A 26,613-nucleotide genomic window follows, 5' to 3' on the forward strand; every position below is an offset into this window, starting at 1 on the left:
AGCGCACGGTAGAGTGGCAATGATTAAATAGGTTGGAAATAGATAGTAGAAAGTAGAAACTCGGAAGCTTGGGCTCTGCGTGACCCAAGTACCTGGATAGGCGACGAACGGCAAACCCGTGAAGAGCCTCATCCGAGGGGTTAGTAGGATATGAAGACCACGATAATGACTCCCTCCCTGGGAAGGAGAAGAAGAAGTCACGTTTATGTATATGGGCCTATAAATATCCTTCTCTCCCTCCGGGAAATTCCCAAAGTTTCGCTCAACCCTCGAGGTTTCTATTACTCAACTGGGCTGGATTGGGGATCAACTGCATATATCTGACAACGGCAGTCGGATGCTTCAGGTTATCCCGATGGTTGTTGTGAGTGCAACTTTCTCTCTGTACCTACTTTTCAGTAGAATATGAGTACCCAGGTAGGTGGACAATCGATGTGTAGTTTTAAGAGAAGGACCGATTATTGAGGTTGAAGAAGTGATACCAGGGCAAGATTGCCCACGCCCACTCCCTCTCCTAGTAGCACAGTATACATTTGTACTTAGTTCTATAAAATTTGAAGCAGTCTGATCTACCTACCTAGGTAGGTAGAATCAAATGTGGTTCCTCCTTAAGAATATATATGCCGACATGAAAACGTTGACTGTGTAACTTGTCCTTCATCTCCACAACCGCAAACAACTGACGTTAGCTTCGTGGGGAATTGGCTAGGATCGATGTTTGCTTCTAGTTTGAAACATGTGGTATACTTCTACTACTATACTTATGTATGTCTTTTCTCGTTACTTTGCGTATCAACTGCCGTAAATTGGCAAGCAGGCTTAAAGGTGAAAATCGAGATAGTCTCTCGGCCCCATTACTTCAGATAACGAGTTTAAATAATTGGGAGGCAGCCAAGTAGCAAAGAGTATACTGTGGAACTATAACTACGAGCAAACACGACATAGCCTGTGGGACACCTCACATACACAGTAAGTAAATTTTGTTGCCATAATAAAAAGGCCGAAGAGCCCAAACTACACCTGGAATTGGTCTAAGCCACACTGTCCGTTACTGCCGAAATGTAGACATCAAGAGTTGCGATACCAAGACTGTAACATTATCTCATTTGTAATTCCGAAAGCCCTATGCCTAATATCTAATTTGTGGCACGTATCTATCCCTTTATCTGCTCTAATAACAGCTTTGAACCCATATTGCCAACAGGAGCCTCTTTTTTCGACCCGGCCTTCTTACTCTTCTTCTTCGACGGCTTCTTCTCTCCATCCGCATCGGCGGCCTCCTGTACGGCCTCCTTTGCAGCCTTCTGTTCTGGCGTCTCCTCTGTCGCCGCTTTCTGTAACGTCTTTTTGTTCTTCTTTAGTATACTCTTGAGTTCGTCTTTAAAGGAGAAGTCATCCGCTTCTAGGAGGTTCAACACCACAAATGAGCTCGGCCCAGTCGCCCAAGCTATGATGTGATCTTTGATGGTAGGATAGAGTATGTCTGAGAAGCTGAGGGGAGGGTCAATTGGTATTATGCGACGTGTTGCTTTATCGAAACGTCCACCGGAGATTAGAGTCTTGAACATGCGTCCACCGTGGGAAGCTTTAGATATATGCTCTCGAGGAGTGAGGACCCCCTCAGATTCTTCTACCTCATGGGGGTTTCCCTTTGCGGTAGACGCTATTGCCTGTAACGCTTCTGACTTGTCCCCGACGCAAGAAAGGAGAGCTTCAGTAACCATCTGTGACCCATGCGAAGTGGAAATCAAATCTAGCGGCGATGTGGCAATAGCAGTCAATAGATATGGCGACAATGCTGCGACGAGTTCCTTTCGGCGGATCTCGGGGTCCTTTTTGCTTGTAGTCTTTCGAATCTCCCAGAGTTCCTCAAGTAGCTTCAAATCATCGGCACGGCCAGCGTCAAACAGTGCCTTGGATGCACCCTCAAGAGGATATCGAATAGTTAAGCGCGCATTCGGGTCATTGATACTGATGACAATGTTGGTGACTTCATCCTGCTCCGTCTTTCCTATCAATTCGGATATGATAGATTTGGAAGTTAGAACGGTATCGTCAATTAGGTCATAGGCAGCAAGAATAATCAAATGTCCATTAGGGTCGCTTGACATGAGTTGGAAGGTATCCTTGTACGTCTTCAGAATCTGCTTCCGGTCCTTCGCGGTTCCATGGGCGAGAAGCAAGCACACGAGTCGGGCGCCAGATTTCGTGAAGGCCATGTTCTTTAGTAAGTCGCCGTTCTCGTCTTCCTTAATCATTTCGACGTATTCCTTAGCTTCCTCTGAGCCCTGCTTCGCGTTGGTGTAGTACTGGTACATGGCGTCATGAAGCATCGTAAAGCCAGTCATCTTCTTTTGGACGAGTTGGTTCGTCAGGTCAAGTAGGTATTTCATGATCGGACCACGTTTACTTGGTTCCTCTGCGAGAATTTGAGAAAGTTCACCCGAAGGAGCAGTCTCGCCTTCTGTCGTTTGCCGGAAGATGTGGAATTCAGGGCCGTACCACTCTCTTAACAAAATTGCCTTCTGTTCCTTAGTTGCGATACCTCGGTAGATATCATCTAGGATCCAGGAAGCTTCGGGATGATTGATGAGTTTTCGGACTCGGCCGAAGAATTCCGGGACAATGATATCTCGAACCTCCTTGTCGCCTTTTACAAGAAGCTTGCCAATCAAGAATTTGGCATACTTGCTTTCGGCCAAGACAGGGTAAGCACCTTTCAATTCCTTTGCAATCATCTTCCGGCGCTCAGGAGTCGCATATTTGATTGCAGTCTGTACAACTCTAACAGCATCGTGCTTGAGCGCAAAATCCTTCATACGACCTGTTGTAATGCTGAAAAGCTCCTCGACGAGCTTTTGCCTCTCCTCTTTCGGAACTTTAGATTTCAACCGTAATCTTTCCCAGAGCTTCTTCGTTCGCTGCAAGTCATCGGCTAGAGGCTTCTGGGATTTGCGTTCTTGAGCAAGTTGCCTTTGTTTGATATGGGATTCACGAGAGTTTTGGCCTGTATTGAGTTAGCAAGCCAGTTATGTTATTAGCCTTCTTTCTTCTTGTTCAAACCAACCCTTTTCAAAAACTTTCCCGGCTTGATCGTTGCCATTCCTCCACTCATTATTTTGTGGCTTTTTGTCGTTCAAGGGAGCACCGCCATCATCTAGATCCGAAAAGTCGCTGATTTCGCTACCATCGTTTCCGTCCTCTGGTTCTTCTCTCTGCACCTGTCGCTTGTCAAACTTCGGCTTCTTGCTTGACTGATCTTTACTTCGATCAACAAGCTTCCTTTTATTTCCATATGCTTCACTTTTAGGCGCCATTGTGAGAATCCGCAGCAGGAAAGAGAAAGAATAGCGACAACTTGAAAGTTAATTGAATGATAATTCTTGAATATTATTAGCTCGAGAGTTTGAGTTTGCGATCCAAGAACTAAAAAAGTTTTAGTGGAACCGTTTATATTGCCGGGCGGTAAAGCGTTATCTTGACAATTATCTTCACAATCTTCACAATCTTCACCCCGCAGCCCCACTATATTGCTTAGCGCATGCACATACACGGCAGCTCAGGTACAGATTTCGCCGGTTAGATAGGTAACTTCAGCATTTGCTTTGCATATGAAGTCTTTTTGAATGTTTTCATTCATTTCTTAATAAGTACCTAGGTAGAGATCGAATTCTTTGCGCGAAGATGGGGAGAGAAGACCAAATAGAAGAGCGCACAGTGGTTCTGGAATCCATCTTCCCGGACGAAATCACAGGTTAGTTACCACATCAGTACCCCGCCATCATCTTGAAGATAATTACTCGACGGATCTCCAGTCGCTAACTAAAGTATAGACATATCCGATACTGAATATCGGATATCTATCAAGCTTGACCTCCCAGACGAAGACGGCGACGAAGCATCGGAACCCCCCACCCTCATCCTATATGTGCGCTATCCCGAGAACTATCCGGACGAGGCCCCTATCCTCGACCTCTCGCCGCCCCAAAATGCCGCCTCCCATCCACACTTCTCAGTTGCTGCAGAAAAGGAGTCGCTACTAAAAGGGCTCGAAGACACCATCCAAGACAACTTGGGCATACCCATGATATTCACCCTCGTGAACACGCTAAAGGAAGAGGCCGAGCAACTGATCGCGGATCGTAAGGAGGCGGCTGTCAAGGAGCACGAGGAGGCGATGTTAGCAGCAGAGCGTGAAGAAAATAAGAAATTCCACGGCACGCAGGTAACTCCTGAGACTTTTATGAAGTGGCGCGAGGGATTCATCAAGGAGATGGAGGAGAAAGCGCAGAGAGAAGAAGACGAGAGGTTGGCTGATTTAAAGAAAGCCAAGGTCAAGGAACCGGTCAAGTTGACAGGAAGACAACTATGGGAACGTGGATTGGTTGGTAAAGGCGACGAAGGCGAGGACGATGAAGATATCCCTTCTGAAAAAGTTGAGGGCCTCAAGATTGCGGCTTGATGGCATTCGACAGCTCTTTTACTCGGCGGGTTTAAAAGATGGCCAGAACTGCCGACTCGAAGACCTCCATAGCATAGCATTCGATATCTTGAATTCGTGGTCAAGTATTGGCTCGGAGTTCTGGCGCAAAGAAGGAAAATCTTTAGTGAATATATCAGAGAATCGTCTCATTCATTTATGGATCTGATGAAAGCAGTCTGCCCCTTTTTAAATCCGTAACGCCGTTTCATGCCAAGATAGGACTCCCTAAGTCTCGTGGTATCTTCCATTTATAGTGAACCCATTGCCATGAAGAATCCTAATCCTTCATCTCCGCATCACTATCGTCGTCCTCCCACTCATCCTCATCGCCTTCTTCTCCAATCGGCGCCTCACCGAGATCCTTAGCAATAAGCGAAAGCAATTCCTTCGCATGCTCGCCCAGCGGCTCGTCTTCGTAGTCTTGTAATGTGTATAGATGCTGGCACTGGTTCAACCACACGCGACTCGATATCCACGAGGCCTTCCAATCTTCCTCGCTAGACTTCGCCGCTTTCTGCTTCTCGCCCATGACGTAGAGACCCCAGCCACCTAGGTACCACACCTCGACGCTCTGGTCATCCTCGCCGACCAGTCTCTCGAGAACTTCGATCGCATCTTGCTCCATTCCCACCTCCATGAGTAGTCTCGCCAGACCGACTCTGCTAGGGAAATCTGGTACGGATGGGTCTTCGGGGGGCAAGTCCTTCCACAGCTCCAGACTCCTCGTAAGCGCAGCCTTCGCATCGTCCATCCTCTCCTGCGAGATCCGCACATTGGCCAATGTCTGCCAAGTCTCCGCGAAGTCGGGCGCAACTAACGTGGCTTCAGTAACAAGGGCCTCGCAGCGCTGCTCGGCATCTTCTTCCCACGACAGGTCTGTCATGTAAACTTCCGCAACCGAGCACAGCGTCATCGCCAATTTCTTCTTCAGCTCATCAAGAAATATCGCCGTCCCCGCATCATCGCTTTTCCTCCTCGAACCTCGCGCCTCCTCTTTTGCCGCAATCTGCGCCTTAAGCGCCTTAGCCCCCCTCTCGAACCAAGTCACACTATCCCGCCCACCTTCTTCGCTTAATTGTGCCAGACACAAGAACTTCTCAGGCCCGCCACCGACTTCCTCATCCTTGCTCCCATCCTCGTCGATCTTGACCGCGCGCAAGAAGTGTTCCCTCGCGGCTTCGAAGTCGCCTAGCTCTAGATTAATCTGCCCGAGGAAGTTCAGCGCAAGCAATTGGTCGTCGGAGTCGTTGGTAGTCTGTTCGAGCGCCTTCTGTGCCAGCGCTGCCGCTTCCTGAATGTTCCCCTCCTGGAGCTGGAACTCTGCGGCCTTGACGAGGACCTGGGAGGAGACCGGCTTAGAGTCGCCGCCCGCGGCCCGGGATATGCCGCCTTTTTGTTTTTTAGACTTTTTGTCTGGCCGTCTTGGTGCCATGATGGGGAATGTTGGAGTTACGGAATTGCCTAGGTAACGAGCGAAGGTTAGAGACGGATTGGTCTCGAGGTCCACGGTATCTTGATATAATGCCGATAAGAAATATTTTAGTCTTATCGGTTCCAAGCTGTGTTTTAATGCGAACTAAAGATTTAAACGTGGGTTGGTGGGCTGGGTGGGGTCTGTAAATTGGTGGGGCACATCAGATCTTTAGATTCACTTAACGAATAATGCCCATTAATTTACCAAAACCCACAATATGAATACTTATCCATCATGTGCTTGCATTGGAACTTTTATTAGCACATGCGAATGATAGTTGTACTGAGGCAAAAAATTATATGTTCGGGTCATTAAGAGCTGGTATCTGATTCTCCAGATATCCTATACCATTCCAATCCCAGTTTATCTCATTATTAGTTTCTCCTTTAGGGGAGCCCAGATTACACAGCTTAAACTGTCCCATCCGTCTTTTGTCCCTAACCATCTATCAGCTCGTCATGTGCAGAAGCGAGCGACTAGACGTGAAGAAATCGAAGTCTCCGTTAAACAGGGGGGCAAGCGATCGCTTAGATATCGTGATGCCCCATCCGGTACCCCCAAAACTCCGTAAAATCATCTATGCATATTGTCTCCAACTGATTCATCTCACGTGGGGTATAAAGTATAGAGCATAGGGCACTACTGCGTCTCTTGTTCATCAATGGACTGGCGAGACTTTGGTCGGTCGATATGACCTAATTCGGATCCCTGACCGCTTTGCGCTCGTTTGCGTCCCGGGATGAATCGAGACATACCCATACCCGTACTCTGGGTATGCGAATGCGGTGCGCTCGGCTCTTGCGACTCGGAGAATTTGGAGAAAAAACTTCTCTTCTTTGGTTGCTGCTTCTGGTCATCATTCAATCCGACTTCTTCGAATCCCTCTTCAGCGGTTGGTGGATCCCAAGGCCGGTTTCTGATTGACATCCGTGGCGATCGAGTAAATCGAGCAGAATCGAGACTCTGGCGGGGTTGATCGTGGACTATGATGGGTGATCTAGCCGATATGTCCTTGGATTATAATTAGCTTACCACGTGTAGGTATCTAGGTGGATATGGGGAATGCATACGAAGGACCGACGATAAGAATCAAACGATTCGCGGGAGATGGAGAAATGCTCAATATCACCAAAGCTGCTTCTGGTATCCATAGATGTTCGGGACGCTGCTGAACGTCTTGGCCAGAGGCCCTTGTCGTCGGTTGGAGAAGGCTAGAATTAGATATATAAGCGTGGTGTTACAATCGTTATCGTATCATAGATAATTCGTACCGGGAGATAGACCCCGCTGTCGTTGACAACTAGAATTACAAGTCAGACTCTACATTCCCCGAGCGCAAAGTGCTACGGCGCAGACGTACCACTCATTTTGTAATCACCGGTGTCTCGGCTTTTTGAACTTCGAATGCTCAAAGAAGAAGACGCCTTGGACCCAATTGTGTCGACCTTCTCAAAGCCTGCTTGCGCAGACTTGGGAACCAGCGCACCGGGTCGGACGTTCTCATCCTTGGCCTCGGTACCGCCCAGAAGGCCGGGGCGCCTTGCAAATGGGTTTCGAATTGGCATTGTAAAGTACTATTCTTGCGGGAAATAAAACAATGTAGCAATTAAGTCCAAGCGAATATAGTTAGGGGTGAATTGAGTGAATTCAAATCGTTGAAGTAAGGAGAGACGATGTGGAACAATGGAACATTGAATGAATGATCGCAATTGAGTTCTAATCTTCCAATAGAATGAATAATCGTACAGTAAGGCAAGTACAACCTTTAAGAATCGGATCGGGTCAGGGCTTTCCTAAACTTGGAACTTGGACCTATGTACCCTTACACCTGACTCCAAACCGTATGACGGAACTAGGATTCTGGTAATATGACGGAAAGAGGAATGGGCTATCCCCGGATGGGCGGTGACTTCAATATTTGTGCAACCGTTTCTCCTTTCTCACCTTTTCATCTTCTCACCTTCTCCCTTTCTATATTATTTCTCACTTTAAACTCGAGTCTTGACCGTCTGCGATCATTCCGACCTCCCAAAATACATACCAAGTAAAGTACCAAGATTGGAAATCTAGTCAAAGGCTTGGTCTGACGATCGCATGTGCAATCATTGCCAATCAATAATCATTCGTTTACGTGTACAAGGCTCTTTGGGCTGATTGTGGGGCATCCCTGTTCTTACAACATGCAACAATTCCAGTTTCTTTCATGAGGTACCTATGAGAATTACCTTTCGAGCGTCGGGACCTGCATCATCTATTCGCCTTATGTTCAAGAGGTCCCTTCTTGCAGCAATTGGGTATTGATCAGCCTCCCAATCTAGTAACTCCCTTACACCTCTACACCACCAACACACCTACATTCGCAAATTCGGCGGCATCCATTCGTCTACCTCTTATCCTTCCCGCCAGCCTGCCTAGTTGGTGTTACGAAAGAGACCCGAGACAGCCGGAAGTACGATTATTACTTACTCAGGTATCTCACGATTCGAATCGATGCATATCATTGTTAAGTATAGTAAAGCAGTGAGATTCCTTCGCGGATGATCTACACATGGCAGTGCTAGCTGTACAACATAAAAAACTTCGCCCGGCTCTTATTTTGCCACTGACAAGGAAACACGCCGTGTTCGGGCATCGATGTACACCCCGTCTGCCTGTAGTAAGCCTGGCCAACGACACCATCCATACTTGATACCCGGGAACGGAAGAGCCCTGTTAGCCGGCTTTCTTATCTCCGAGTCACATGTTACGTCGTTATGAATCTCCCGCATGCAAGGAAATCCGAAGGCCTAGTTGAGCTTATTCCCTTGTTTTACAGCGTTTCGCGGTCCGAAGCCGAAGTAAAATTGAAAACTACCTATCGTTCTATGCTTTCAATATTTAATTTTGATCGAGAATTGTTTCACGCTAAGACCTGGACTTTGAGAAATTCGAAGACCCTAAGTTTAAACGAAACTCGGCTCATGACGCTTATTTTGATGAACAGATACGTGGTGACATACTCGAAATCAACATGCTCTTATTCCAACATGCAATTGCGACAAAATTATTATGACGTAAGTTGCGCTGCTGTTAGTTGAAGACAACAGTCTTGTGTCCATTTAGAAATACCCGCTTCTCGCTCCACCATTTCACAGCCGCCGCCAAAACTTGACTCTCGACGTTGCTTCCCTCTTCGACTAATTCCTTCGCGCTCATGCTGTGATCTACACGCGCTACCCTTTGCTCGATAATTGGACCCTCGTCTAGGTCTGCCGTTACAAAATGAGCCGTGGCGCCAATGATCTTAACTCCGCGGTCGAACGCTTGATGGTAAGGCTTTGCTCCCTTGAAGGACGGCAGAAAGCTGTGGTGGATATTGATGATCTTTCCGCTCATCGCCTCACACAGCCCCGGGCTTAAGACCTGCATATAACGAGCCAACACCACCAGATCAATGTTGTTCTGTCTGATCAAGTCTAGGATCTGGCGTTCCTGCTCTAGCTTCGTGTCCTTGGTCACAGGGAGATGGTGGAACTCAATGCCGTAGCTCTCGGCAAGAGGCTTGAAGTCTGGGTGGTTAGACACGATCAGGGGAATCTCAACGCCAAGCTGATTTGTCTTAGTTCTGAAAAGTAAGTCGTTCAAGCAGTGACCAATCTTGGACACCATGATCAAGACCCTAGGCTTCTTGCTCGCCGGTCTCAAGTCATATTGGTCTATGTTCAATTCCGATACAAGTTTGGCTATGGGGGCGTTCAAGTTCTCCGTCGATGCAGCATGGCCAAAGTGAACTCTCATGAAGAATTTATTAGACGCCCGATCTGAGAATTGTTGTAGGTTTAGGATGTTGAGGCCGTTAGATGCTAATAGTCCAGTAACAGCATGGACAATGCCAGGCTTATCCGGGCAGGAAAGCGTGAGGATATGGTCGTCGCTTGCAGACATGTTTTCTTATTGATTAAAAATTGTGAGGCCAGATAATATCAAAAAATTTAGTATTTTGCAATAACATGACTAACTCTCTCCCTCTCACACTCCTGGATAATAATTCTTAGCTTCGGCTTGAGATCGGCATTGGGGTTGATACATAGTGCTTTTGTATCTAACCAGTATATATATGCAATAATGAGAGGGTATATCGAATTAAATATAGTATCATATGAGTCAGAGTCTTCATACGGCTTCGAAGACAATGAAAAATCTTTCTATTATACACCTGTCATATTCGAAGTCTCCGACGATGTCTTCAAGCCTTTTACGTCACTCGACTGCATTAAAATGTTTTATAACTTTAGTATTTAGCATATGTATGTTGAAGACAAATCAGACACTTAAATTACCTAGTATGTTAGATAGGTAGGTAGGTAGATATAATACTTTAAAAGTTAAGTTCATATTTAAGTCTATATATGATATATCAGGTCCCAAGACAGTAAAAGGCTTGTAGTTCACGGGTCGGAAATTAAATAAATGCCAAATAGGAGCCTCATAGTCAAAGAATATATGCCCATTGACTTAGACAACAATATTCCTAGCGTAGTCGGCTTATATGTCTTACTATGTATGAGCGGGCCGCAAGGACGGCATTTGATCCGCGAATCCTTCGGCAACTAGATACCTGGGTATTAAAAATCAAATTTCTAGAACATGTCAATTGTGATATGAACTTCTCCCGTTCGATGTTCTTTTTATATACTAAGTACCACCGTATATTGAGTTAGGTCGTCACGGAAACGCGAGCCGAACTTTAAGTTGTCAACTAGGTGAACTTACCATTTTACCGGATGCGAGCACTTACATTGATGGTACAGGCATACATGCACATGTGTACCTATGTACCTAGGTATGTACTTACATATTATATTGATTTTGAGCAATCGCCCCGAGTTTTTCTTATTAACCAATAATATCCCATCTCTTTATTTTGTACCACGATATTTCTACCACCACAGCTACAATTTCCATTGGGTATTGGGGGGTAAACGCCCCTAAAAACGCCCGCCCGCGTTGAGGCGAGGAATACCCCGGCTTAAACGCACATCTTATCCGATGAAGGAAAAAAATTGATTCTTATGATCCATCACCAAATACTGGACCCATTCGATCGGGCAGTTAACTGTGGTGTGTGGTACTAGATTCAGAGTCTATTTGAACCAGCTGGATCTAGTTTTGTTTGTTTGGACCTGCCAACACAGCATGGCAACTCGCCAAGTTGCCGCTAATGTCCACAGACTCGTATTCTCGTCATCGATACAGATACGCCTGCAAGGGAGCAGTAGAGCAGTGAATGGAGGCTAGCTGAGGCCGTATCATGTATGAGAGAAAAGGCGACATCCTAAACACACGATGGTTTCATTGTTGAAATTGAAGTAGAAGGCTCGTCAGCAGGTTCGTCTGGGGGTACGTATGCTTTATTTGTCTATTAATCCATTTCGACTTTGCCTAGAGCGACGGACCGCACTAGACTTCGCTTCCGGGTAAAGTCTATACCTTACCTGCTACCAGTTGGGTCGGGAGCACATGGTGGTATGTAAGTTGCTTCACCGGCAACCTGCATACTTTGCGTAACACGCTGGCACCGTGACGTGATTATTACTAGCACCGTGCTTCCGTATAGGCACAGGCCTTTCTGGCTTTCTGGTGACTTCAACCGGTTGGCGCACCAAAGTCGCATGGAAAATCGTAAAAATGGATCTGTGCTCAGATCAAAGATGCAGCTTAACCCGGATCGCCAGTTAACCGTCCCACATGGGATTTTGAGTTCATTGTGATGGATGTCTATTTCGAAAGTATTGGTTCCAACCCGTGCTAAGCATGTCCCCACGATGTTGTCCAGCGCCAGCCCATGCGTAAGGGGCGTCCTGCACCAGCGCTCCATTATTGATTTTTTAAGAGACCATCCACCAATACTTTGCGATGAGCACAGATACATGTCCATGCAGGTGCTGGTAGGCTCGTAGGTACCTCGGTCTGGATATCGCTAGCATCGTGATGCTGGTACCCGTAACGCCGTGTCTCAGCTGCAGAGTAAGCAAAATGTATATACTTGCCTACATAGAAGAGCATATCCGTTTGGCCGTCGACGGATGAGAAAGTTTCTCCTGGCACCTTCTACCGTACCCGTTGGAGATCCGGATGCTTATTTTTCTCACATTCGTTTCTATTGTTGCGTGTACTCCGGATCTTGCGATTGTTTTGCCCTTGTCGAGAACGCGCGTTGTTCTGTCCCGGCTATATTCAACAGCCTCTGGCTGGAACATCAACTGGGCCAGGTCTCCCGATTAATATACTGGCACTCGGTCCTTTAGCTAGCCTCACGTTCATAATTCGGGAAGTGTATTTCTAACCCCACTTCTAATCGGCTTCGAGAACAAAGAAGAGGGAAGATAGAGTCAACGGTTTATACAGGCCGACCTGTTAGATATATCGGTCATACCTTCGTCGTAAGGTTACCTCTGCCGTCGACTTTTCCTCTTGGTCTAGCTCAGGGAACGTTGCAAGAGGTGATCGACACCAAGTTGGCAAATCGTTGCCATTCAGCTCCCAGCCTTGCGTTTCTCAGCTGCGGCCATCGACTAAGGAAGGTCCTACTTGTCCTATAAAATAATAATATCGAGGGTACACAGCATCGAATAGCTTCCTCGTATTCCGCTGTCGGCGCAGCTAAGGGAGGGTTTTTACCACAACGGTTAACTCCGGTCGAATAATTATTGGACGAACTTCGGATTGATTATATCATTCATTCAAGTCGTGGAAGTTGCGACACCGTATCGAATAAGTTGGAAGAGGGTACTTCCCTACCCTAAAATCAAACCAAAACGTCATCCTGGACACCGTGGACCTGTGCAGTCTGTTTGTTAGCTGATTCCCCTAACCTCGATCGCAACTACCTTCTTTTTGGTTGTCTTTAAAAGGTACCAAGAGGTACGAAAGAAGCGAGAGGTACACCTCCCTTCTTCGATTGAAACTTTCGACTATCCGTTTGGCCTAACACTCTTTTTTTAAACGGCCTAATTCATTCGTTGTTCCATCATCATCCTACACATCATAACCCATACCCCATACCTCATCCCTCGTTTCGTCTTCATCCAACTATTTGAACATTCGTTTCCCTCGCTGCCGTTCTGGCGTAGTTGGATCACTTTCTCTAATCAATCATTTTTAATGCTTTGGATAATTTGACTTGGACATTGTCAAACCTAAGCATTTCAAAATGATTAACTTTTTCACCAACTGGGAGCTATGGCAACAGATGACCTTTGTAAGTTTATTGCCCTGAACCCTTTCAAGCATCGTGCTATCGTGCTCTAGTGTCGCTCATACTCCTATAGGTTCTCGCTGCTGCCATAGTTGTGGTATTCTTTGCAGGACTGGTCAAGCTATGGTGGTTGAGTAGATACCTCAAGAAGCATACAGTACTTGATTTAGAAAAGAGAGCTAGGCAAATGGAAATGGCGAAGACCGGCCTTCCTGCGGGCAAGCGAGTCGATATTCCTTTCGGTATACGCGCGATACAGAGTGGCGTAGAAGTTGACGGCATCTGGATCTCGTGTCCTGGTACTCCCACAGAGGTCGGCCGAATCAGTCCATCATTCGCATCCTCGTCAACTCTCGAGACCGAAACCAAATTAAAGGGAAAGGAGAAGGAGTCGACTGCGACAAACACCGACGTCGAACCAACACCCGAACAAAGCCCACAGCCAAGCCCTGCCCTCAGCGCGTTGCAACGGCATACCCTTCCTGGAGCCGACCCTAGCCATCCTCGAGTCTTTCCTTTGAGCGCACAGTCTACCTATCGACCAAAGGGCCCGTCTCATCGTAGGACAGATATCACCGCTGACGATATCCCTGACGTCGACTTACTAGACCGACCCGAGCGCAACTTGATGAGACATCAACAAGTCGAAACTTATATCCCGACAAACTCGTTTTCCAGCGGAGAATCCTCGGAGTCTTCGCAACAAAGGACGATGGTAGAACGCAGCTCAACGTCATCGGATGAGGGTGCCCGCCATTCAAGCTCGCGTTATGTATCTCATCTTCGACGTTCCGCCATAACTACACCTCAGGCCTTCAACTCGTCCGATAGCTCAGAGCCGCCAGCATCTCACGTGGATTTCTTTGGCGAATATACCGAGCAGAGAAGAAATCCGTTCGAAACGCCTTCTGAAAAGCAACAAGTTCCTCGACCTCCGCTAGCTGCAAGCAGACCGACACCCCATCGATCATACTCGGGCGACTCTCACGCAAACACGGCTAGTAGGAAAGTGAATGCGGGATTCGAAGTATTACCTGCTGGAACTTTCAGTCGGTCCAATAGTCAAAACGAGATGGAAGACAGCCAGTCGAGGAGGCATAGCAATAATAAAATTCAGAAAAAAAGTCGCGATCGCACATCAAGAGATAGGACTGAGATGAGGTGACGATGCACTGTACATACGGGGTGTAGATAGAGAGGAAACGATGATGTTTAAACATTGCGCAAGCGGTTTCTAGAACGTCGTTGCTCGAGCCTCTAGCCACATACCATAGCGGAAGAATGTAGATAGCATTTTGCTCAAGCGATTCTAGAAGGTAGTTACATCAAGACGGGACGGAATGGGCTGGCATCGATATTGGCGTTTATAGAAGGAATGGAAGGGGAAGCGGAAAATCTCACAGAATAATTAACTGAAATCTTCTGAATACCGGGCGCAAAACGAGTGGGGGTGAGAGAGGGAACACTCGCTTGCTGCGCTGGAGCGTTATGGGGCGTATACATAATTAATTCGAAGCGTTTGATCGTGGAATGTATGTGTGATGTCTTATTCTCTGAAGTTGGTGACTGGCTTAGATAAAACGGGGGTTGCCGAGATGACGCGGCGAAGTTAGTAAGTTCTAAGGTTGTGTATAACCTAAATCCCCACATCATATGCTGTTGATCATCACCATCGAGTAACACATACGAGAATTTATAAGCAGTCACATGGATGAGAAGTAACAAAACTTATGTACGTGTAAAAAGGATGGCAACCCCTCTAGTTTTAATAACGAAGACATAATCGCTTAGTTTACGAGGTTTGTTCTAGACCAGATCTTTAGTGAGATTGGCGTCAGATTATCGAAGCGCTAGCGAGGGGCTGATGCCCGACATCTGCCCCTGTGCGATCTACGGGCTGCCATGTCACATTCCCCGGTGGGAGAATCAACTTCATACTAAGTTGTCAGGTAAAGGCGTCACAAGTCAATCTTGGAGATGATCTTACAATTTATTAAAGCAATTATGTCTTGCAGAGGTAAGATAGTAAAGCAAAGCCATCTTACACCTGTTAGCCTTAAGATATGATGCTTCCAATACATAGAAAGCATAATAGACGATTGCGATAAAACGAAGCCTCAAGCATGCAGTCAAACCCCCCTTCTGAACGCCGAAGCCATGCATGCCTGTCGAGTAAAAAAGCCAAATCGTATCCCGTAGCTAGTCGTTGCGTTTCCCGTTCCATCATTCCTGAATATAGAAGTAGTAAGATGAGCTATTAATCCTTCTCCATATCCTTCGGAGCTGGATCACCGATACCGCTCTCAGTAATGGCGAATAGACAATCACTCTCCGGTAAGCATGGACTATCGTAAATCTTCGCAATACGGGTTTCGCCGCGGCCCTTCTTCAAACTAACTCGCGTCGTGCTGGCGTGTGCGATGATGTTACCGCCGATCGGCTTCTTCGGGTCTGGGTTAAACATGGCACTAGGGCCGCCGTCGACCTGGGCTACCACCTGGTTCGTGATGACCACGGCTATTCCAAATTCGTCGGCCAGTCGCTGTAAGGTGCGCATGAACTTTGCCAAGTGGGTTTGTCGCGAGGACAGCTCTCCTCGACCGAGGAAATCTGTGCGGTAGAGGGATGTAGCGCTGTCTACGATGAGCAACGAGAACCGTGTCTCGCACATCATTGATGCAGCCTGGTTTAGTAGCTGTAGCTGGTGGTCGGAGTTGTATGCTCGTGCATACGCAACATTATCCAGGACCTCCTCGCCGGAGAGACCGTACCGGTTGGCCACGGCAAGGAGACGGACAGGACGGAAGGTGCCTTCTGTATCGATATATAGACACTTTCCCTCGCCGCCGCCCATGTCGAAGGGAAGCTGACACGTAACCGCGAGAGTGTGGCAGATTTGACTCTTTCCGGTACGGAACTCGCCGAAGAGTTCGGTTACTGAACCAGTTTCGACACCGCCGGCGAGTAGTGTGTCTAGATTCTTCGATCCCGTGGTGATGGAGATTAGTTCACTACGCCGTTGGTGCATCTCTGTTGCGGTTGTGAAGCCCATGGGCACGAGCTTGGAAGCTTCTGCAAGGATCTTAGTAGCCTTCTGCTCGGATATACCCTTTACTAATTCCAAAGCGCGCTTAGGGGTATAGGCGACTGATTCAACAGTCTGGTAGCCGCCATCTGCTAGAAGCTGACAATCGCGCTTCGTTAAGCCCGCGAGGCCCTAGTATAAGGGTTAGTTTATGTATGTAAATGCTATTCTTCATCGATTTAGTTGCCTTACATCTAAAGCGAAGATAGGCGTCGGCGCGCCAGGGCCAGTCATTCCGCTCTCATCTCCAGCACCTTCCTCATACTCTTCTGCCATATTTGTAAATTACTGGAATCTAATCCTGGCTAGATAGGTAGTATATGGATGGATCTAACAAGCGATGTCAAGAGGGGGAAAAGTCCACAGGTTGTGCAAGCCTAACTTGAGATTTTAGGATCTTGGAACGCGTCGACGCGGGGTGTGACAAGGGAAACAGTTGGAAATCGCGGAAACACGTGAACAATTTATCAATTTAACTAGATTGCTGACCCACTGACAACTGCAGGCAGCCGCCGAGAAATCAACTCACAGTGACCAACTGCCTACTAGGCACCTTGGCAGTCACGATTTACGAATAAACTTATCGATAAGATCAGCTAGGACCATTTCAAGGTTTAGCCTGTACCCAGCAACCATTTACGCTTCTCAATTCTAAGAAGTTGTTTTTTGAGCTCCGAATTCCTTCCCATTGCGCGCTCCTCTACAAGCAATTTTCTTAGCGACATTGACCCTTCGTTTTGAAGGGCATCGCATTTAGTATGGCTACCACGTCATATTTGTACAAGGAGACGCGCCTTAACTTGGAGCCATCTTCCAGTTCGTACATTGTTGACATCGAGCTCCCTTCGACGAGTTCTCAAACACGAAGCTCGCGAAGACCCAGCAAGTCAACTAAAGGGATCGCCAAGAACAACACCCCTCGAGCTACCACCTCTGCCATATACTACCGAAAACACCATAACTTTCCTAGAGGTTTCCTTTGGCGAATTCTCGAAGATGATACTGTTTTAAGTATACGAACTGTCGATATCTGCAAACCTAAGAAAGCTTCCGACGCAAACCTCGTTCTGAACTTCCACTTCCAACAACCGATTATACCTACTTGCGTTGCCTTCTGCGACCCACCAGATCACGATGCGCTCAGTATTTTCATCCTCGATACTGCCAACCAAATGTACAACATCTTTTTACGACCGGACTCCTTCCGAAAGCGTTCGTTTGCCGAATCGGGACTTGGAGATTCTTGCAAGATTTTCCAACCTAATGCCTTCCGAGGGGGGTTCAAGCATCCGTATAGACTTGTTGCAGTGAATTGTGATCAGCTGGTCGCAACACTCTCCGATGGTGGCCACATTCGCCTTGATAAGAATACATCCCATACCGGTATGCTCTACCTCTCCCGTGCGTAATACCAATCAGTCTAACGTTAGATAATCTAGCCTCTCAGATGCCATGGAAGGAGACCTTTTATAACGCAAAAGGCTGGTTCCGAAGTCTACTGGGAGGTCGGGGAGATTTAGATATCAAGGCCGCCGCCGCTGCTGTCCATACGGATCTGGGACTCAACAACGCATCGTTCCTGTTTACGGTCTGTCTCGATCATCGTCTACGAATTTGGAATCTTAATAGTGGTACTATTCTAGAGGCTGTAGACCTACTAAACAACTCTGCAAGAGATCCACAGGAGACGGGGAAGTGGCAGTTGGATGCGACGCAAACGAACCTGATCCGTATCGTGGGCGACACTGAAGGAAGGAGATTAGGTGTGACTTATTCGCCAGTTGGACCCGGAGAATTCAAGTTCTGGATGATTGAATCTGATAACGGCACGACTATCCAGGCGGATGATCTCTTCCCCGCCAGGAATTTCATTCCCAATCCTCCACTCGGATCAGATGTTTGGACTCTCGCTGATTTCAGCGTGGCACAACGCTCTGCAACCGATGAGTTCAGAATGTGGCTCCTATGGAAAAACAACATGGCATATCGGGTGCAGGAGTTAACATTCCTATTAGAAGAGCTTGTACAGGCTTGGGAGAGCCGTTGGCGATCTGTTTTCTCCGACACAGCCATACCAACCGCACAAGTATCTAGCTCATCCGACCCCACCGATCCTACAGAAAAATGGCTTCAACTCATTTTCTTCCCGGGAAGATTTCCAAGAGCGACTGTTGAGGCTGCGCTAGGCGCCTACGAGGGAGCTATTGGTAGACACGGCCGTACCTCGTCGCGTAATGGTCAAGGCCTGGCTGAATCGATCTGCTCCGCTATCGCCTCCACTTCGTCGTTGAATAAGACATCATCAGGCGATATGGACCACGAGCAATTCAGAAACTCTAGCGAGATGCAATGGCGAAAATTCTACCGAATTCTACTCGAGCTCGATAAGCCGCGTAGTGAAGCGCTGTCACTATCATACGAATCGGAATCGGGAATGCCGTGGGTTGTGTGCGCCGACAGCGTCTCTGCAATTAGAGAATGCTGTGAGTTGGAACAGATTTGTCATAATCCAAACTCGACATTTGAGGGGTCAAAAGAGGTTCCCGCTCTCGTTACCTCTGGGGTTAACTTCGTCGAGGGGTTTTCGGATAGCATGTTACAGATTTGCCATTCCGTCCTACGGCCAGAGATGTTTGAAGAGTCGTCGAAGTCGGATCAGGAACGACTCCAGTTCGTCTCGGATAAGGCAGGATTCTGGCGACAAATATCTGATGAAGATGCGGCCCAAGTGACTGATACTCTAGGACCGAACTTCAACTTAGTAACGACACGCTTATATGACCGGGTGCTGGCGACGTTCAACGAAACCTGGGAACCTTCACATCCAACCGAACTGCCTCTTACGGAGTTTGGGCGCAAAATCATTGTTAGATCGGTTCAGGACTTGGCCGAATTGCAATGGCATATCTGCTTTAGCCAATTAATCCTTCTTGTTCATATGGAATTCGAATTCGACAGCCCAGAGGATGCTCTTCATAATAGCGTCGAGGTTGGCGTTATATATCGCAACTTGCTTATAATACTAAGAAGACTTGAACTTCTGCGATGGCTTGCCAATACCCAGATCACAACGCCGCTACCAAAGGCCGACAAGTCAAACTCTGTGTCGGGAAGCTCCCCCGTAAACTCGAAACGACAGGTTGAGGAACACAGAGTCCTTACCGCTCTTGAGGGCAACGTAGGACACCTTCTCGAATTACCCGGTCTTGCCTCAATTCACACGGGCGCAATGCCTTCCTGGATCACGAACATTGTTGCCGATCTTTGTGCGCCTGCTAGTAATGTGGAGCTGCAACCTCAATACATCCAATGCGGCCTACTCGTTAGAGATAGGGCAGATCTTGCCGTTGAGTTAACTCCCTTCTGCGAACAGGACCCATTCTCAACTTACGTGCAAGGGCGCGTATACCTTGCTCTTAAAGACTTTAGGACTGCCGCCACTTTTTTTAAGAAGGCAGCATATGGAATGAGTATGTGACTAATGACGAGTCTTATAAAACTTAGCTGATAATGGATTTAGGTGTACCACAGGCGAATCCTGAAAGGCACAGTAGCGGTCTTCTTGACGAAACAGAATGGAATCTACTTTTCGCCGGGTTACCACGTTATTACGCACACATAGTCGCCCTCTTTGAACACCAGAAGGCTTACTCCTTTGTTATCGATTTCGCCCGCCTGTCACTCCAATTTGTCACTCGCACGACCGAGGATGCGGATAAGGTCCGAACAGAAATCCAGTGCCGCCTCTTTAGTGGCGCGCTGGCTACCTCGCAATTTGAGACGGCTCATTCGACCGTGGTGGCGATGAAGGACCGCGCTCTGCAGCACTCATGTCTACGAGCGCTTCTCCAGAGGATGTGCGATAACCTTCACAACTCCGAACTTGTCAATTTTACTTTCCCGGGCCTACAAACTGCGGTCGACGACATTCTTGCGCAGCATTGTCAAGATACTGTTGACGTCATCACGGGCGTACCTTATCACCAGATCCTCTACGCTTGGCGCATCAAGCGTAATGATTACCGCGGTGCTGCCTCAATTTTACTCGATCGCATTCAAAAGCTTAGACAACTCGGCGAAGGCGATCAGGTAACTGGTGATGATATTCTGGACACGGCTGTGACGAGACAATACTTGATGCTTATCAATGTCTTGAGTTGTGTAGACCCGAAGCAGGCATGGATCACAATTGAAGGTCAACCGCACCCAACCAAATCGGGCACAAACGGCACTCCTAAGCGGAGAGTGGTAACTCTGGCTGATATCCGAAAGGAGTATCAGGACGAACTTGACCGTATCGCAGCGATCCACAATGACCAATTCGGGTTCGCCGCTGATGATGAGATGGAGATCCTATGATTTCAGGGTAGAGCGATTCATAATGGGGAACGATCGCAAATGTATAACATGGCTTGTTTAACTGGATGATACCTCCTGAGCTATAAGATAGACCTCAGGCCTGCGTGGTAGGAAAAAATGCGAATTGCAACGGGATTTTTTTGCTTGACTAAATTACAACCCTCACGAGTAACGCCTTGGCTCTTCTGACTTGATCACATGCTAATCAAAGACCACTAAACGCCGTGCCGACAATGCTCGACCTTGGGTGAATAAGAATGTACAGAGAACAGGTCAACACATAGTAGTAGAACAAAAACAGACATAATCCTATTCTTCACTTAGATCCATTTCATGCTTGGAGTGGTGGTAGAGGCGGACGCGTTGATTCCGGAACCGATACTACCCCTTGCGGGTCTCCGTTCGCGGCAGCATCCGGAGCCTGCCGATATAGGATGATCTCGGATTGCTTGAAGTATCGTCGAGCGTCCTCGTCTATCAGGACCAGACTTAGGTAGTACCGTGTTGAGAATTTCTTGTTCACGTCGCGGAACGTCGGAGTCAGGTCGAAGCCTCCGAGGAAGAGGCGGATGGGAATTGTCTCGCCTCGGGAGGGGGAACCGTCCATTATCTATCGTAATACTGAATTAGCCAACCGTCACAGTTTCAGGTTTGATAAGGATGGGATATGATTTGTAAGATTAGGACTTGGAATGAAACTCACCTCGAAGCGCACAAGGGTCTCGCTCTCGTTATATTGGTTCGGGGCGGCGCCGGTGGTCTCCCTCCGGATAATACTAAGCTCCATGTGCTTGATCTTGAGACGGACGAGGAGGAAGTAGATACGGCCGACGATGACGTCTTTGAGGTGGTACTTGCTCTTGCTGTATTCGAACTCGATGTGTAGGCAGTCCTCGATACCGACGTCCATCTTGATGGAGGAGTTCATCTCTGGCGGGATACGGTAGGAGTATACCCAGAGGTCCTTCTCGCGGATGACGTCGGCCATGCGGCGGGCGACGGTGACGCGCACGAAGTACCGCAGCTTCACGTTGATGCCGTTGTACGACTCGTACTGCTTTTCGACGTTCTTGAAGTTGAAGTCAAAGGTTTGCGGGTGCTGCAGCTCGCCCGGCGCCGCGAGTTCTTGGTTTAGCGAGAGGAATTCGTAGTGGTTGCCTCGGTCGAAAAACATTTCTATTTGGTTGCGTCAGCTCCTGTCGGAAGCTCTTATATCGATCCAGTGCCATGCCAAGGTAGGAGATAACATATAAACTGGATAGTAGGGAATAACAAACCTATCGTGCCGATGAACTGGACCTTGATTCCTGTATGCTCTAAACGCTTCCCATCCTTCGGGCGCACTGTGACTTGCCCCTTAACAGACTCGCCATCCATATACAGCGGCGCCTTCTCGCGACGCTGTTTTTCTCTTATGTCGACTACTTGGCGCTCATCGCTGTCTTCGAGGACGATATCAATATCCACCGGGGTAGCGAAAAAGTACGACATCTTGGGCGATTACGGAGTTAAGGAGAGGCGAATTGGCTGTTGAAATCGCTGTTATGTCACTCGTTGTTGAAGGCTTCACAAGTAACTGACTGTTATCCTCCTGCCTTGTAAGGCCCCACATTCAATTCCGGGTCGATTGGACATTCATCAATTTAGTTGGGTCCAAGTTGAGTCTAGTGTGGCTTAAGCTTCAGCCTCACATTAGAATTTGAGAATTGATATTTAGCCACAGATGACCGAAATGCACTAGCCACATACTGCCCCGCCACTTGCTTGAACCCGAAAGCCCTAATTGAATAAATGTTAAGTACACAGGTACCGAATTTCCGCAGTTTTACCCCAATTTTAGCTTAGCGACCGGCCACAACGAATTTCCTCAATTGATTTTCTAGAGTTTGGCACTTGGTGATTTTTTCTCCCCGTTCAAGACAGCATCAACTTCAGGTACGTGAAGACCCCCGCGCCTAATACAATTCTCAATCATTTGCGTCCATCTTTGTTTATTCCGTTAATTTTACATCTGCTGGCCCTCAGATTTTCACAACTTACTCACATATTCTTCCGGTTTACAGGTCCATTTCCCCGCCACATTCTCACCTGAACCGTCAAGATGCGATACATTCACAGCTTAGAGACCTTGGAGATTCCTGAGGGAGGTACGTTTACGATTTCGATTTATTTACTAGAAGCGCAGCTGTCGCATATAGATATTCTGGATATTTAAATCTTTGGATCTGGTTGGACAGGACATTATTTTTTTACGATAACATCAAGCAAATACTGACATGCGATCTACGAAATAGTCAAGGTCCACATCAAGTCTCGTAACGTCACCGTCGAGGGCCCCCGAGGTACGATAGTCCCTTCTACCAACGAAAATCAATTCGAATTCTATAGGCGCAAAGGAATCTAATGAAGAAAACAGGCAAGCTATCTAAGGATCTGAGCCACATCGCTGTCAACTTCTCGCGGCCGAAGAAGAATGTTATTGGCATTGAGATTCACCACGGATCGCGAAAGGATGTCGCTACCCTACGAACTGTCCGAACCCTAATCAACAACTTGGTCGTCGGTGTCACCAAGGGCTTCAAGTACAAGATGCGTTACGTCTATGCCCATTTCCCCATCAACGTCAACGTCGAGAAGAACGGCGAGACTGGCAACTTCGAAGTCGAGATCCGGTATGTTTGAGTCTCCTGCGAAACGATTGCAGATGGATATATAGCTGGACGGGATAACTAATCGATCCATAACAGAAACTTCATCGGCGAGAAGCTCGTCCGAAGAGTCGTCATGCAGCCCGGTGTCGATGTCCAGATCTCCACAGCACAGAAGGATGAGCTCCTTCTCCTCGGCAACTCCCTCGAGGATGTATCTCAAAGTGCTGCCGACATTCAACAGATCTGCCGAGTCCGAAACAAGGATATCCGAAAGGTGCGCTCGACCAATTATAACCTACCTATTCACTATATCTGATATGCTAACAAATCCCTAGTTCTTGGACGGCATGTACGTTTCCGAGAAGGGCAACGTCGTGGATGACGCATAAATGGGGGGATGGACACAATGGTTTGTTTGCTTTCTGGGTCTCAATACGGAGTCGCAGGGGTTCATGTGCATCACGTAGCAAAATAGCTACGAAAAACGGAACCGAATACTAAGAATTCTGAGCAAATGCTTTTCTTCAACGGTCCTCGTCTGAATTATGAGCTTGGGGCCATGATACCTCCTTAGAATTCCCATAGTAACTACGAAAAACGTGAAATCCTTTCGAGGCGAATAGTACATACGACTAGGCTGCGATCTATTAATCCTCGCCAGTTTGTGAGATACTCTAACTTCGAATTTGACCCTCATACTCTAGTCAACAAGTATTACACGATAGTTTACAGTACTAACTCTATAACTCATTCCCCTTCTTCTGTCTATAAATATCCAGATATCCCTGAATTTGCGCCATAATTCAGGCTCGGTGCCATGAATAACGTTTATGGATTTCGAAATAGGGGTAAGTACAAATTCCAGTAAGTTCCTAGAATGAAACTCTAAAACGAAGCTACGTGACTAATCAGTAGTTAGAAATTACGACATCTATTTTCACGTCACAAAGGCTACCAAATTCAACTCACGTTGACAGTCATAAAATTCATCCGATCTCAGTTCGCCATGGGGAAACCCCACGCAGCACTGAACGTCCATTCGTAACTATCTACGCATCCACATCGTTTCCATTTCCTTTCATTGCCAGGCCCTTCGATCCTAGCCCTTGGGAATCATACCGTTCTCACTCACTTCGCCCTCGAAATCCCTTCTTCCTCATTATCTTTCGTATGTACATTCATTTCGGAGGCTTATCTTAACCCCCTATTCATATTTCATCTTCCATACCATTCCTTCGTATGAAATGTGTTCAAGTTTTCGTTGCGTCTTTGGTCGGGCGTCGTCGCACATCTTCGTGAAAGAATTAAGTCTAAAATGGAGAAAGGAGCAATGAAAAAAAAAACCCAAATTCGAATTCCGAAACGCCGTTTTCGTGCCGAAGGTATTGGTCGTATGATAGTATGGTATGTATGCCGAGGTGTCGGAGCAAAGGAAAAAAAGATCTCGCGACAAAAAAAGGATTTATGAACTCAATTTAGGACCGAAGACTCGTAAATTACAGGAGGACGCGATCGCGGTGGAACTTGCTTCTAGCCTCGTCTCGACCGCGAAGCCCTCGAGGGCCTCGATGTTCTTGTCGCTCTGGAATTACCCGATCGTCGCGTTCTTCGATCCGAACTTCGGCTGCCTGTGAGAAAATTGGTCAGTAATAACCCTCTTGGAGTTTATCTTTGAGGGATAAACTCACTAGGGTTGCTTGCAGAATAGGAGTCAGTATAGTACGAACTACTCCATTCGCTACCTCCATGAGGCGGCTTTGAGCTGCTAGCGCGACGCCTTTCATCCCTCTTCAGGCCTAAAACGAGAGCTGCCGCGCCCAGGCTGGCGGCGAGCCAACCTGCGCCGCTCCCTGAAGTCTTTTCTTTTCGGCCGGCGGCTGACGTGGGTCGGCCCCCACCGCCGCCGAACCATGTTCGGTGTACCGGTCGTGCGGCGCCTGCCCCCGCGCCATACATGCTGCCGTGCCTGCTTCCGCGTCTGGAATATCGTTCTTCAATAATCTCGACTTCCTCCTTTCTTCTCTTCTTACCGCCCAAACCGAGGGCTGACGCGAATACACCCCATAGCCCTCTAGCGATGCAACAGAAGCAGAGTAGTAGTAATAAGAGCACGCCAGCAATTGTACCAATAACGATACCAGCGATTGCGCCTCCGCTTAGAGAGCCGCTAGTGGATGCGACCGGAGCAGGGGCGGCGGTGGTAGTAGATGACTGGGTCTCGCTGGCTGCAGTACCGGTAGTGGTAGGTTCTGAAGTTTGTATGATGGTACTGCCGCTCGTGACTCGGTAGGGCGCTGAGAATTGCGTCGTGATAACGCCGACTGAGGTCCATTGGGTGTAAGAGCTAGCGCCGGCGTTTGGCAGACATTGTCCACTGCGAGCACAGTACTGCCAGGTCGCACAGCAAATAGGTCCACATGCGATTTGTCCGGACCCTGCTGGTGGTATACAATCCACACCTCCGGCTGCTGCTGTCGACGCACCTAAGGCGGAACTAAATGTGCTGGTGTACGTTTTCGTTTCAGTCCAGGTAGTTGTGTAAAAATTGTACGCGGCACAACTTGCTATACCGGCTGATGTGGTGCACGATTCGCCATCGGAACAGCAGTATTGGTTGTCAGCGCCGCAGTACGATGCGCATGCGCGGTTCATAAGGTATCCAAAGCCGGCATCTTTAAGTTCGTCGGCCGGGTAAGGGTGAGCGACAACGAGGTTGAATAATAAGGGGAGAAGTAAACTTTGGCTTTGGTTGGGTCGCATCTTGTCTAAGTTCCGTCTAAAGGCGGACTCGACTCGTGGATGATTGGAATGCGACTGAGACAAGCTCTTGCTCACCAAGGCCGATGATTTGGTGACCTCTTTACCTCCTCCAACAACTTAAACTTAATTAGTATATTAATTGCAAACCGAGGAATGCGGCTTCGTCAAGAAAGTTAGGAAAGATAAGAGACATACATTCCCAAAAATAACTTGGTCTTAATTGTACCACCAAGCTTAAAACAGAATTTAGCTGTGAGGGTTAGTAATTGACGGTGACACGAAAAACCGCCTTTCCGTAGAAAATACAAGTGACGGAAAATAGAGTAAAGAAGATGTGAAAAGAGTAGAAAGTGGAAAGCAGAAAGTCTGGAAGAAGATTTCTAGCTTGTTCACTTAATGCAGGTGCAAAATGCATTAACACATTGGATATTTTACTGGTGGGTTACAATTTCCCAACCTCCTAAGTACGAGGAGGTGACTGCCAGAAATGACGCGGGGCTGGGTGGTGATGCTTTCTCTCGAAAGTCGAAAACAGCGGTGGTTGGAATCGACAGGGGTTTTCAC

The 26,613-nt window shown here is 47.6% G+C and overlaps 11 protein-coding genes across 11 annotated transcripts; 4 read left to right on the forward strand and 7 right to left on the reverse strand.

Moving 5' to 3' along the window:
- Positions 1-1,053: 1,053 nt before the first annotated feature.
- On the reverse strand, positions 1,054-3,386 carry GGS22DRAFT_195509 (ARM repeat-containing protein). Its single transcript, XM_047965679.1, has 2 exons — positions 3,068-3,386; positions 1,054-3,007 (listed from the first exon to the last, which is right to left on the reverse strand). The coding sequence occupies exons 1-2, from the start codon at positions 3,315-3,317 to the stop codon at positions 1,155-1,157; spliced, it is 2,103 nt and encodes a 700-aa protein (XP_047816563.1). The 5' UTR covers positions 3,318-3,386; the 3' UTR covers positions 1,054-1,154.
- Positions 3,387-3,540: 154 nt separating this feature from the next.
- Positions 3,541-4,611, forward strand: GGS22DRAFT_39876 (RWD-domain-containing protein). The gene is made up of 3 exons (XM_047966988.1): positions 3,541-3,587; positions 3,659-3,754; positions 3,834-4,611. The coding sequence occupies exons 2-3, from the start codon at positions 3,685-3,687 to the stop codon at positions 4,460-4,462; spliced, it is 699 nt and encodes a 232-aa protein (XP_047816564.1). The 5' UTR covers positions 3,541-3,587; positions 3,659-3,684; the 3' UTR covers positions 4,463-4,611.
- Positions 4,612-6,120, reverse strand: GGS22DRAFT_39877 (TPR-like protein). Its single transcript, XM_047966989.1, has one exon. The coding sequence runs from the start codon at positions 5,913-5,915 to the stop codon at positions 4,761-4,763; it is 1,155 nt and encodes a 384-aa protein (XP_047816565.1). The 5' UTR covers positions 5,916-6,120; the 3' UTR covers positions 4,612-4,760.
- GGS22DRAFT_39872 (uncharacterized protein) lies at positions 6,119-7,725 on the reverse strand. The gene is made up of 4 exons (XM_047966987.1): positions 7,318-7,725; positions 7,229-7,257; positions 7,028-7,168; positions 6,119-6,968 (listed from the first exon to the last, which is right to left on the reverse strand). Exons 1-4 carry the CDS (start codon positions 7,520-7,522, stop codon positions 6,597-6,599), a joined length of 747 nt encoding a protein of 248 aa, XP_047816566.1. The 5' UTR covers positions 7,523-7,725; the 3' UTR covers positions 6,119-6,596.
- Positions 7,726-8,831: 1,106 nt separating this feature from the next.
- GGS22DRAFT_39869 (Formyltetrahydrofolate deformylase) lies at positions 8,832-9,965 on the reverse strand. Its single transcript, XM_047966986.1, has one exon. It carries the CDS (start codon positions 9,879-9,881, stop codon positions 9,027-9,029), a length of 855 nt encoding a protein of 284 aa, XP_047816567.1. The 5' UTR covers positions 9,882-9,965; the 3' UTR covers positions 8,832-9,026.
- Positions 9,966-13,180: 3,215 nt separating this feature from the next.
- Positions 13,181-14,913, forward strand: GGS22DRAFT_168599 (uncharacterized protein). Its single transcript, XM_047962186.1, has one exon. It carries the CDS (start codon positions 13,382-13,384, stop codon positions 14,357-14,359), a length of 978 nt encoding a protein of 325 aa, XP_047816568.1. The 5' UTR covers positions 13,181-13,381; the 3' UTR covers positions 14,360-14,913.
- An 81-nt stretch (positions 14,914-14,994) lies between these two features.
- Positions 14,995-16,707, reverse strand: GGS22DRAFT_168600 (DNA repair protein rhp51). Its single transcript, XM_047962187.1, has 3 exons — positions 16,472-16,707; positions 15,182-16,411; positions 14,995-15,131 (listed from the first exon to the last, which is right to left on the reverse strand). The coding sequence occupies exons 1-2, from the start codon at positions 16,553-16,555 to the stop codon at positions 15,452-15,454; spliced, it is 1,044 nt and encodes a 347-aa protein (XP_047816569.1). The 5' UTR covers positions 16,556-16,707; the 3' UTR covers positions 14,995-15,131; positions 15,182-15,451.
- Positions 16,708-16,934: 227 nt separating this feature from the next.
- GGS22DRAFT_168601 (nucleoporin Nup120/160-domain-containing protein) lies at positions 16,935-20,737 on the forward strand. Its single transcript, XM_047962188.1, has 3 exons — positions 16,935-17,662; positions 17,719-19,749; positions 19,800-20,737. The coding sequence occupies exons 1-3, from the start codon at positions 17,038-17,040 to the stop codon at positions 20,636-20,638; spliced, it is 3,495 nt and encodes a 1,164-aa protein (XP_047816570.1). The 5' UTR covers positions 16,935-17,037; the 3' UTR covers positions 20,639-20,737.
- GGS22DRAFT_39946 (vacuolar protein sorting-associated protein 26) lies at positions 20,364-22,302 on the reverse strand. The gene is made up of 3 exons (XM_047966990.1): positions 21,916-22,302; positions 21,342-21,814; positions 20,364-21,248 (listed from the first exon to the last, which is right to left on the reverse strand). The coding sequence occupies exons 1-3, from the start codon at positions 22,127-22,129 to the stop codon at positions 20,970-20,972; spliced, it is 966 nt and encodes a 321-aa protein (XP_047816571.1). The 5' UTR covers positions 22,130-22,302; the 3' UTR covers positions 20,364-20,969.
- Positions 22,303-22,563: 261 nt separating this feature from the next.
- On the forward strand, positions 22,564-23,931 carry GGS22DRAFT_168605 (60S ribosomal protein L9). The gene is made up of 5 exons (XM_047962189.1): positions 22,564-22,785; positions 22,933-22,980; positions 23,055-23,310; positions 23,386-23,563; positions 23,625-23,931. The coding sequence occupies exons 1-5, from the start codon at positions 22,740-22,742 to the stop codon at positions 23,676-23,678; spliced, it is 582 nt and encodes a 193-aa protein (XP_047816572.1). The 5' UTR covers positions 22,564-22,739; the 3' UTR covers positions 23,679-23,931.
- A 963-nt stretch (positions 23,932-24,894) lies between these two features.
- GGS22DRAFT_168608 (uncharacterized protein) lies at positions 24,895-26,526 on the reverse strand. Its single transcript, XM_047962190.1, has 2 exons — positions 26,245-26,526; positions 24,895-26,165 (listed from the first exon to the last, which is right to left on the reverse strand). The coding sequence occupies exon 2, from the start codon at positions 26,047-26,049 to the stop codon at positions 24,955-24,957; it is 1,095 nt and encodes a 364-aa protein (XP_047816573.1). The 5' UTR covers positions 26,050-26,165; positions 26,245-26,526; the 3' UTR covers positions 24,895-24,954.
- Between the last annotated feature and the right edge of the window lie 87 nt (positions 26,527-26,613).

This window comes from Annulohypoxylon maeteangense (assembly GCF_022496945.1).
Source record: "Annulohypoxylon maeteangense strain CBS 123835 unplaced genomic scaffold GGS22scaffold_14, whole genome shotgun sequence".
Classification (NCBI taxonomy): domain Eukaryota; kingdom Fungi; phylum Ascomycota; class Sordariomycetes; order Xylariales; family Hypoxylaceae; genus Annulohypoxylon; species Annulohypoxylon maeteangense.

Excerpts from the sequence above, each read along its gene's own strand:
- GGS22DRAFT_195509 (XM_047965679.1), bottom strand. The coding sequence starts at position 3,317 with ATGGCGCCTAAAAGTGAAGCATATGGAAATAAAAGGAAGCTTGTTGAT. Across the intron at positions 3,008-3,067 it reads CGGGAAAGTTTTTGAAAAGG|GCCAAAACTCTCGTGAATCC; the intron begins GTTGGTTTGAAC and ends AACTCAATACAG.
- GGS22DRAFT_39876 (XM_047966988.1), top strand. The coding sequence starts at position 3,685 with ATGGGGAGAGAAGACCAAATAGAAGAGCGCACAGTGGTTCTGGAATCC. Across the intron at positions 3,755-3,833 it reads CTTCCCGGACGAAATCACAG|ACATATCCGATACTGAATAT; the intron begins GTTAGTTACCAC and ends ACTAAAGTATAG.
- GGS22DRAFT_39877 (XM_047966989.1), bottom strand. The coding sequence starts at position 5,915 with ATGGCACCAAGACGGCCAGACAAAAAGTCTAAAAAACAAAAAGGCGGC.
- GGS22DRAFT_39872 (XM_047966987.1), bottom strand. The coding sequence starts at position 7,522 with ATGCCAATTCGAAACCCATTTGCAAGGCGCCCCGGCCTTCTGGGCGGT. Across the intron at positions 7,258-7,317 it reads CGGTGATTACAAAATGAGTG|TTGTCAACGACAGCGGGGTC; the intron begins GTACGTCTGCGC and ends TTGTAATTCTAG. Across the intron at positions 6,969-7,027 it reads ATTCTTATCGTCGGTCCTTC|GACATATCGGCTAGATCACC; the intron begins GTATGCATTCCC and ends TTATAATCCAAG.
- GGS22DRAFT_39869 (XM_047966986.1), bottom strand. The coding sequence starts at position 9,881 with ATGTCTGCAAGCGACGACCATATCCTCACGCTTTCCTGCCCGGATAAG.
- GGS22DRAFT_168599 (XM_047962186.1), top strand. The coding sequence starts at position 13,382 with ATGGAAATGGCGAAGACCGGCCTTCCTGCGGGCAAGCGAGTCGATATT.
- GGS22DRAFT_168600 (XM_047962187.1), bottom strand. The coding sequence starts at position 16,555 with ATGGCAGAAGAGTATGAGGAAGGTGCTGGAGATGAGAGCGGAATGACT. Across the intron at positions 16,412-16,471 it reads CGCCTATCTTCGCTTTAGAT|GGCCTCGCGGGCTTAACGAA; the intron begins GTAAGGCAACTA and ends CCCTTATACTAG.
- GGS22DRAFT_168601 (XM_047962188.1), top strand. The coding sequence starts at position 17,038 with ATGGCTACCACGTCATATTTGTACAAGGAGACGCGCCTTAACTTGGAG. Across the intron at positions 17,663-17,718 it reads TAAGAATACATCCCATACCG|CCTCTCAGATGCCATGGAAG; the intron begins GTATGCTCTACC and ends TAGATAATCTAG. Across the intron at positions 19,750-19,799 it reads GAAGGCAGCATATGGAATGA|GTGTACCACAGGCGAATCCT; the intron begins GTATGTGACTAA and ends TAATGGATTTAG.
- GGS22DRAFT_39946 (XM_047966990.1), bottom strand. The coding sequence starts at position 22,129 with ATGTCGTACTTTTTCGCTACCCCGGTGGATATTGATATCGTCCTCGAA. Across the intron at positions 21,815-21,915 it reads CCAGTTCATCGGCACGATAG|AAATGTTTTTCGACCGAGGC; the intron begins GTTTGTTATTCC and ends GCAACCAAATAG. Across the intron at positions 21,249-21,341 it reads AGACCCTTGTGCGCTTCGAG|ATAATGGACGGTTCCCCCTC; the intron begins GTGAGTTTCATT and ends GTATTACGATAG.
- GGS22DRAFT_168605 (XM_047962189.1), top strand. The coding sequence starts at position 22,740 with ATGCGATACATTCACAGCTTAGAGACCTTGGAGATTCCTGAGGGAG. Across the intron at positions 22,786-22,932 it reads CTTGGAGATTCCTGAGGGAG|TCAAGGTCCACATCAAGTCT; the intron begins GTACGTTTACGA and ends TCTACGAAATAG. Across the intron at positions 23,311-23,385 it reads AACTTCGAAGTCGAGATCCG|AAACTTCATCGGCGAGAAGC; the intron begins GTATGTTTGAGT and ends GATCCATAACAG.
- GGS22DRAFT_168608 (XM_047962190.1), bottom strand. The coding sequence starts at position 26,049 with ATGCGACCCAACCAAAGCCAAAGTTTACTTCTCCCCTTATTATTCAAC.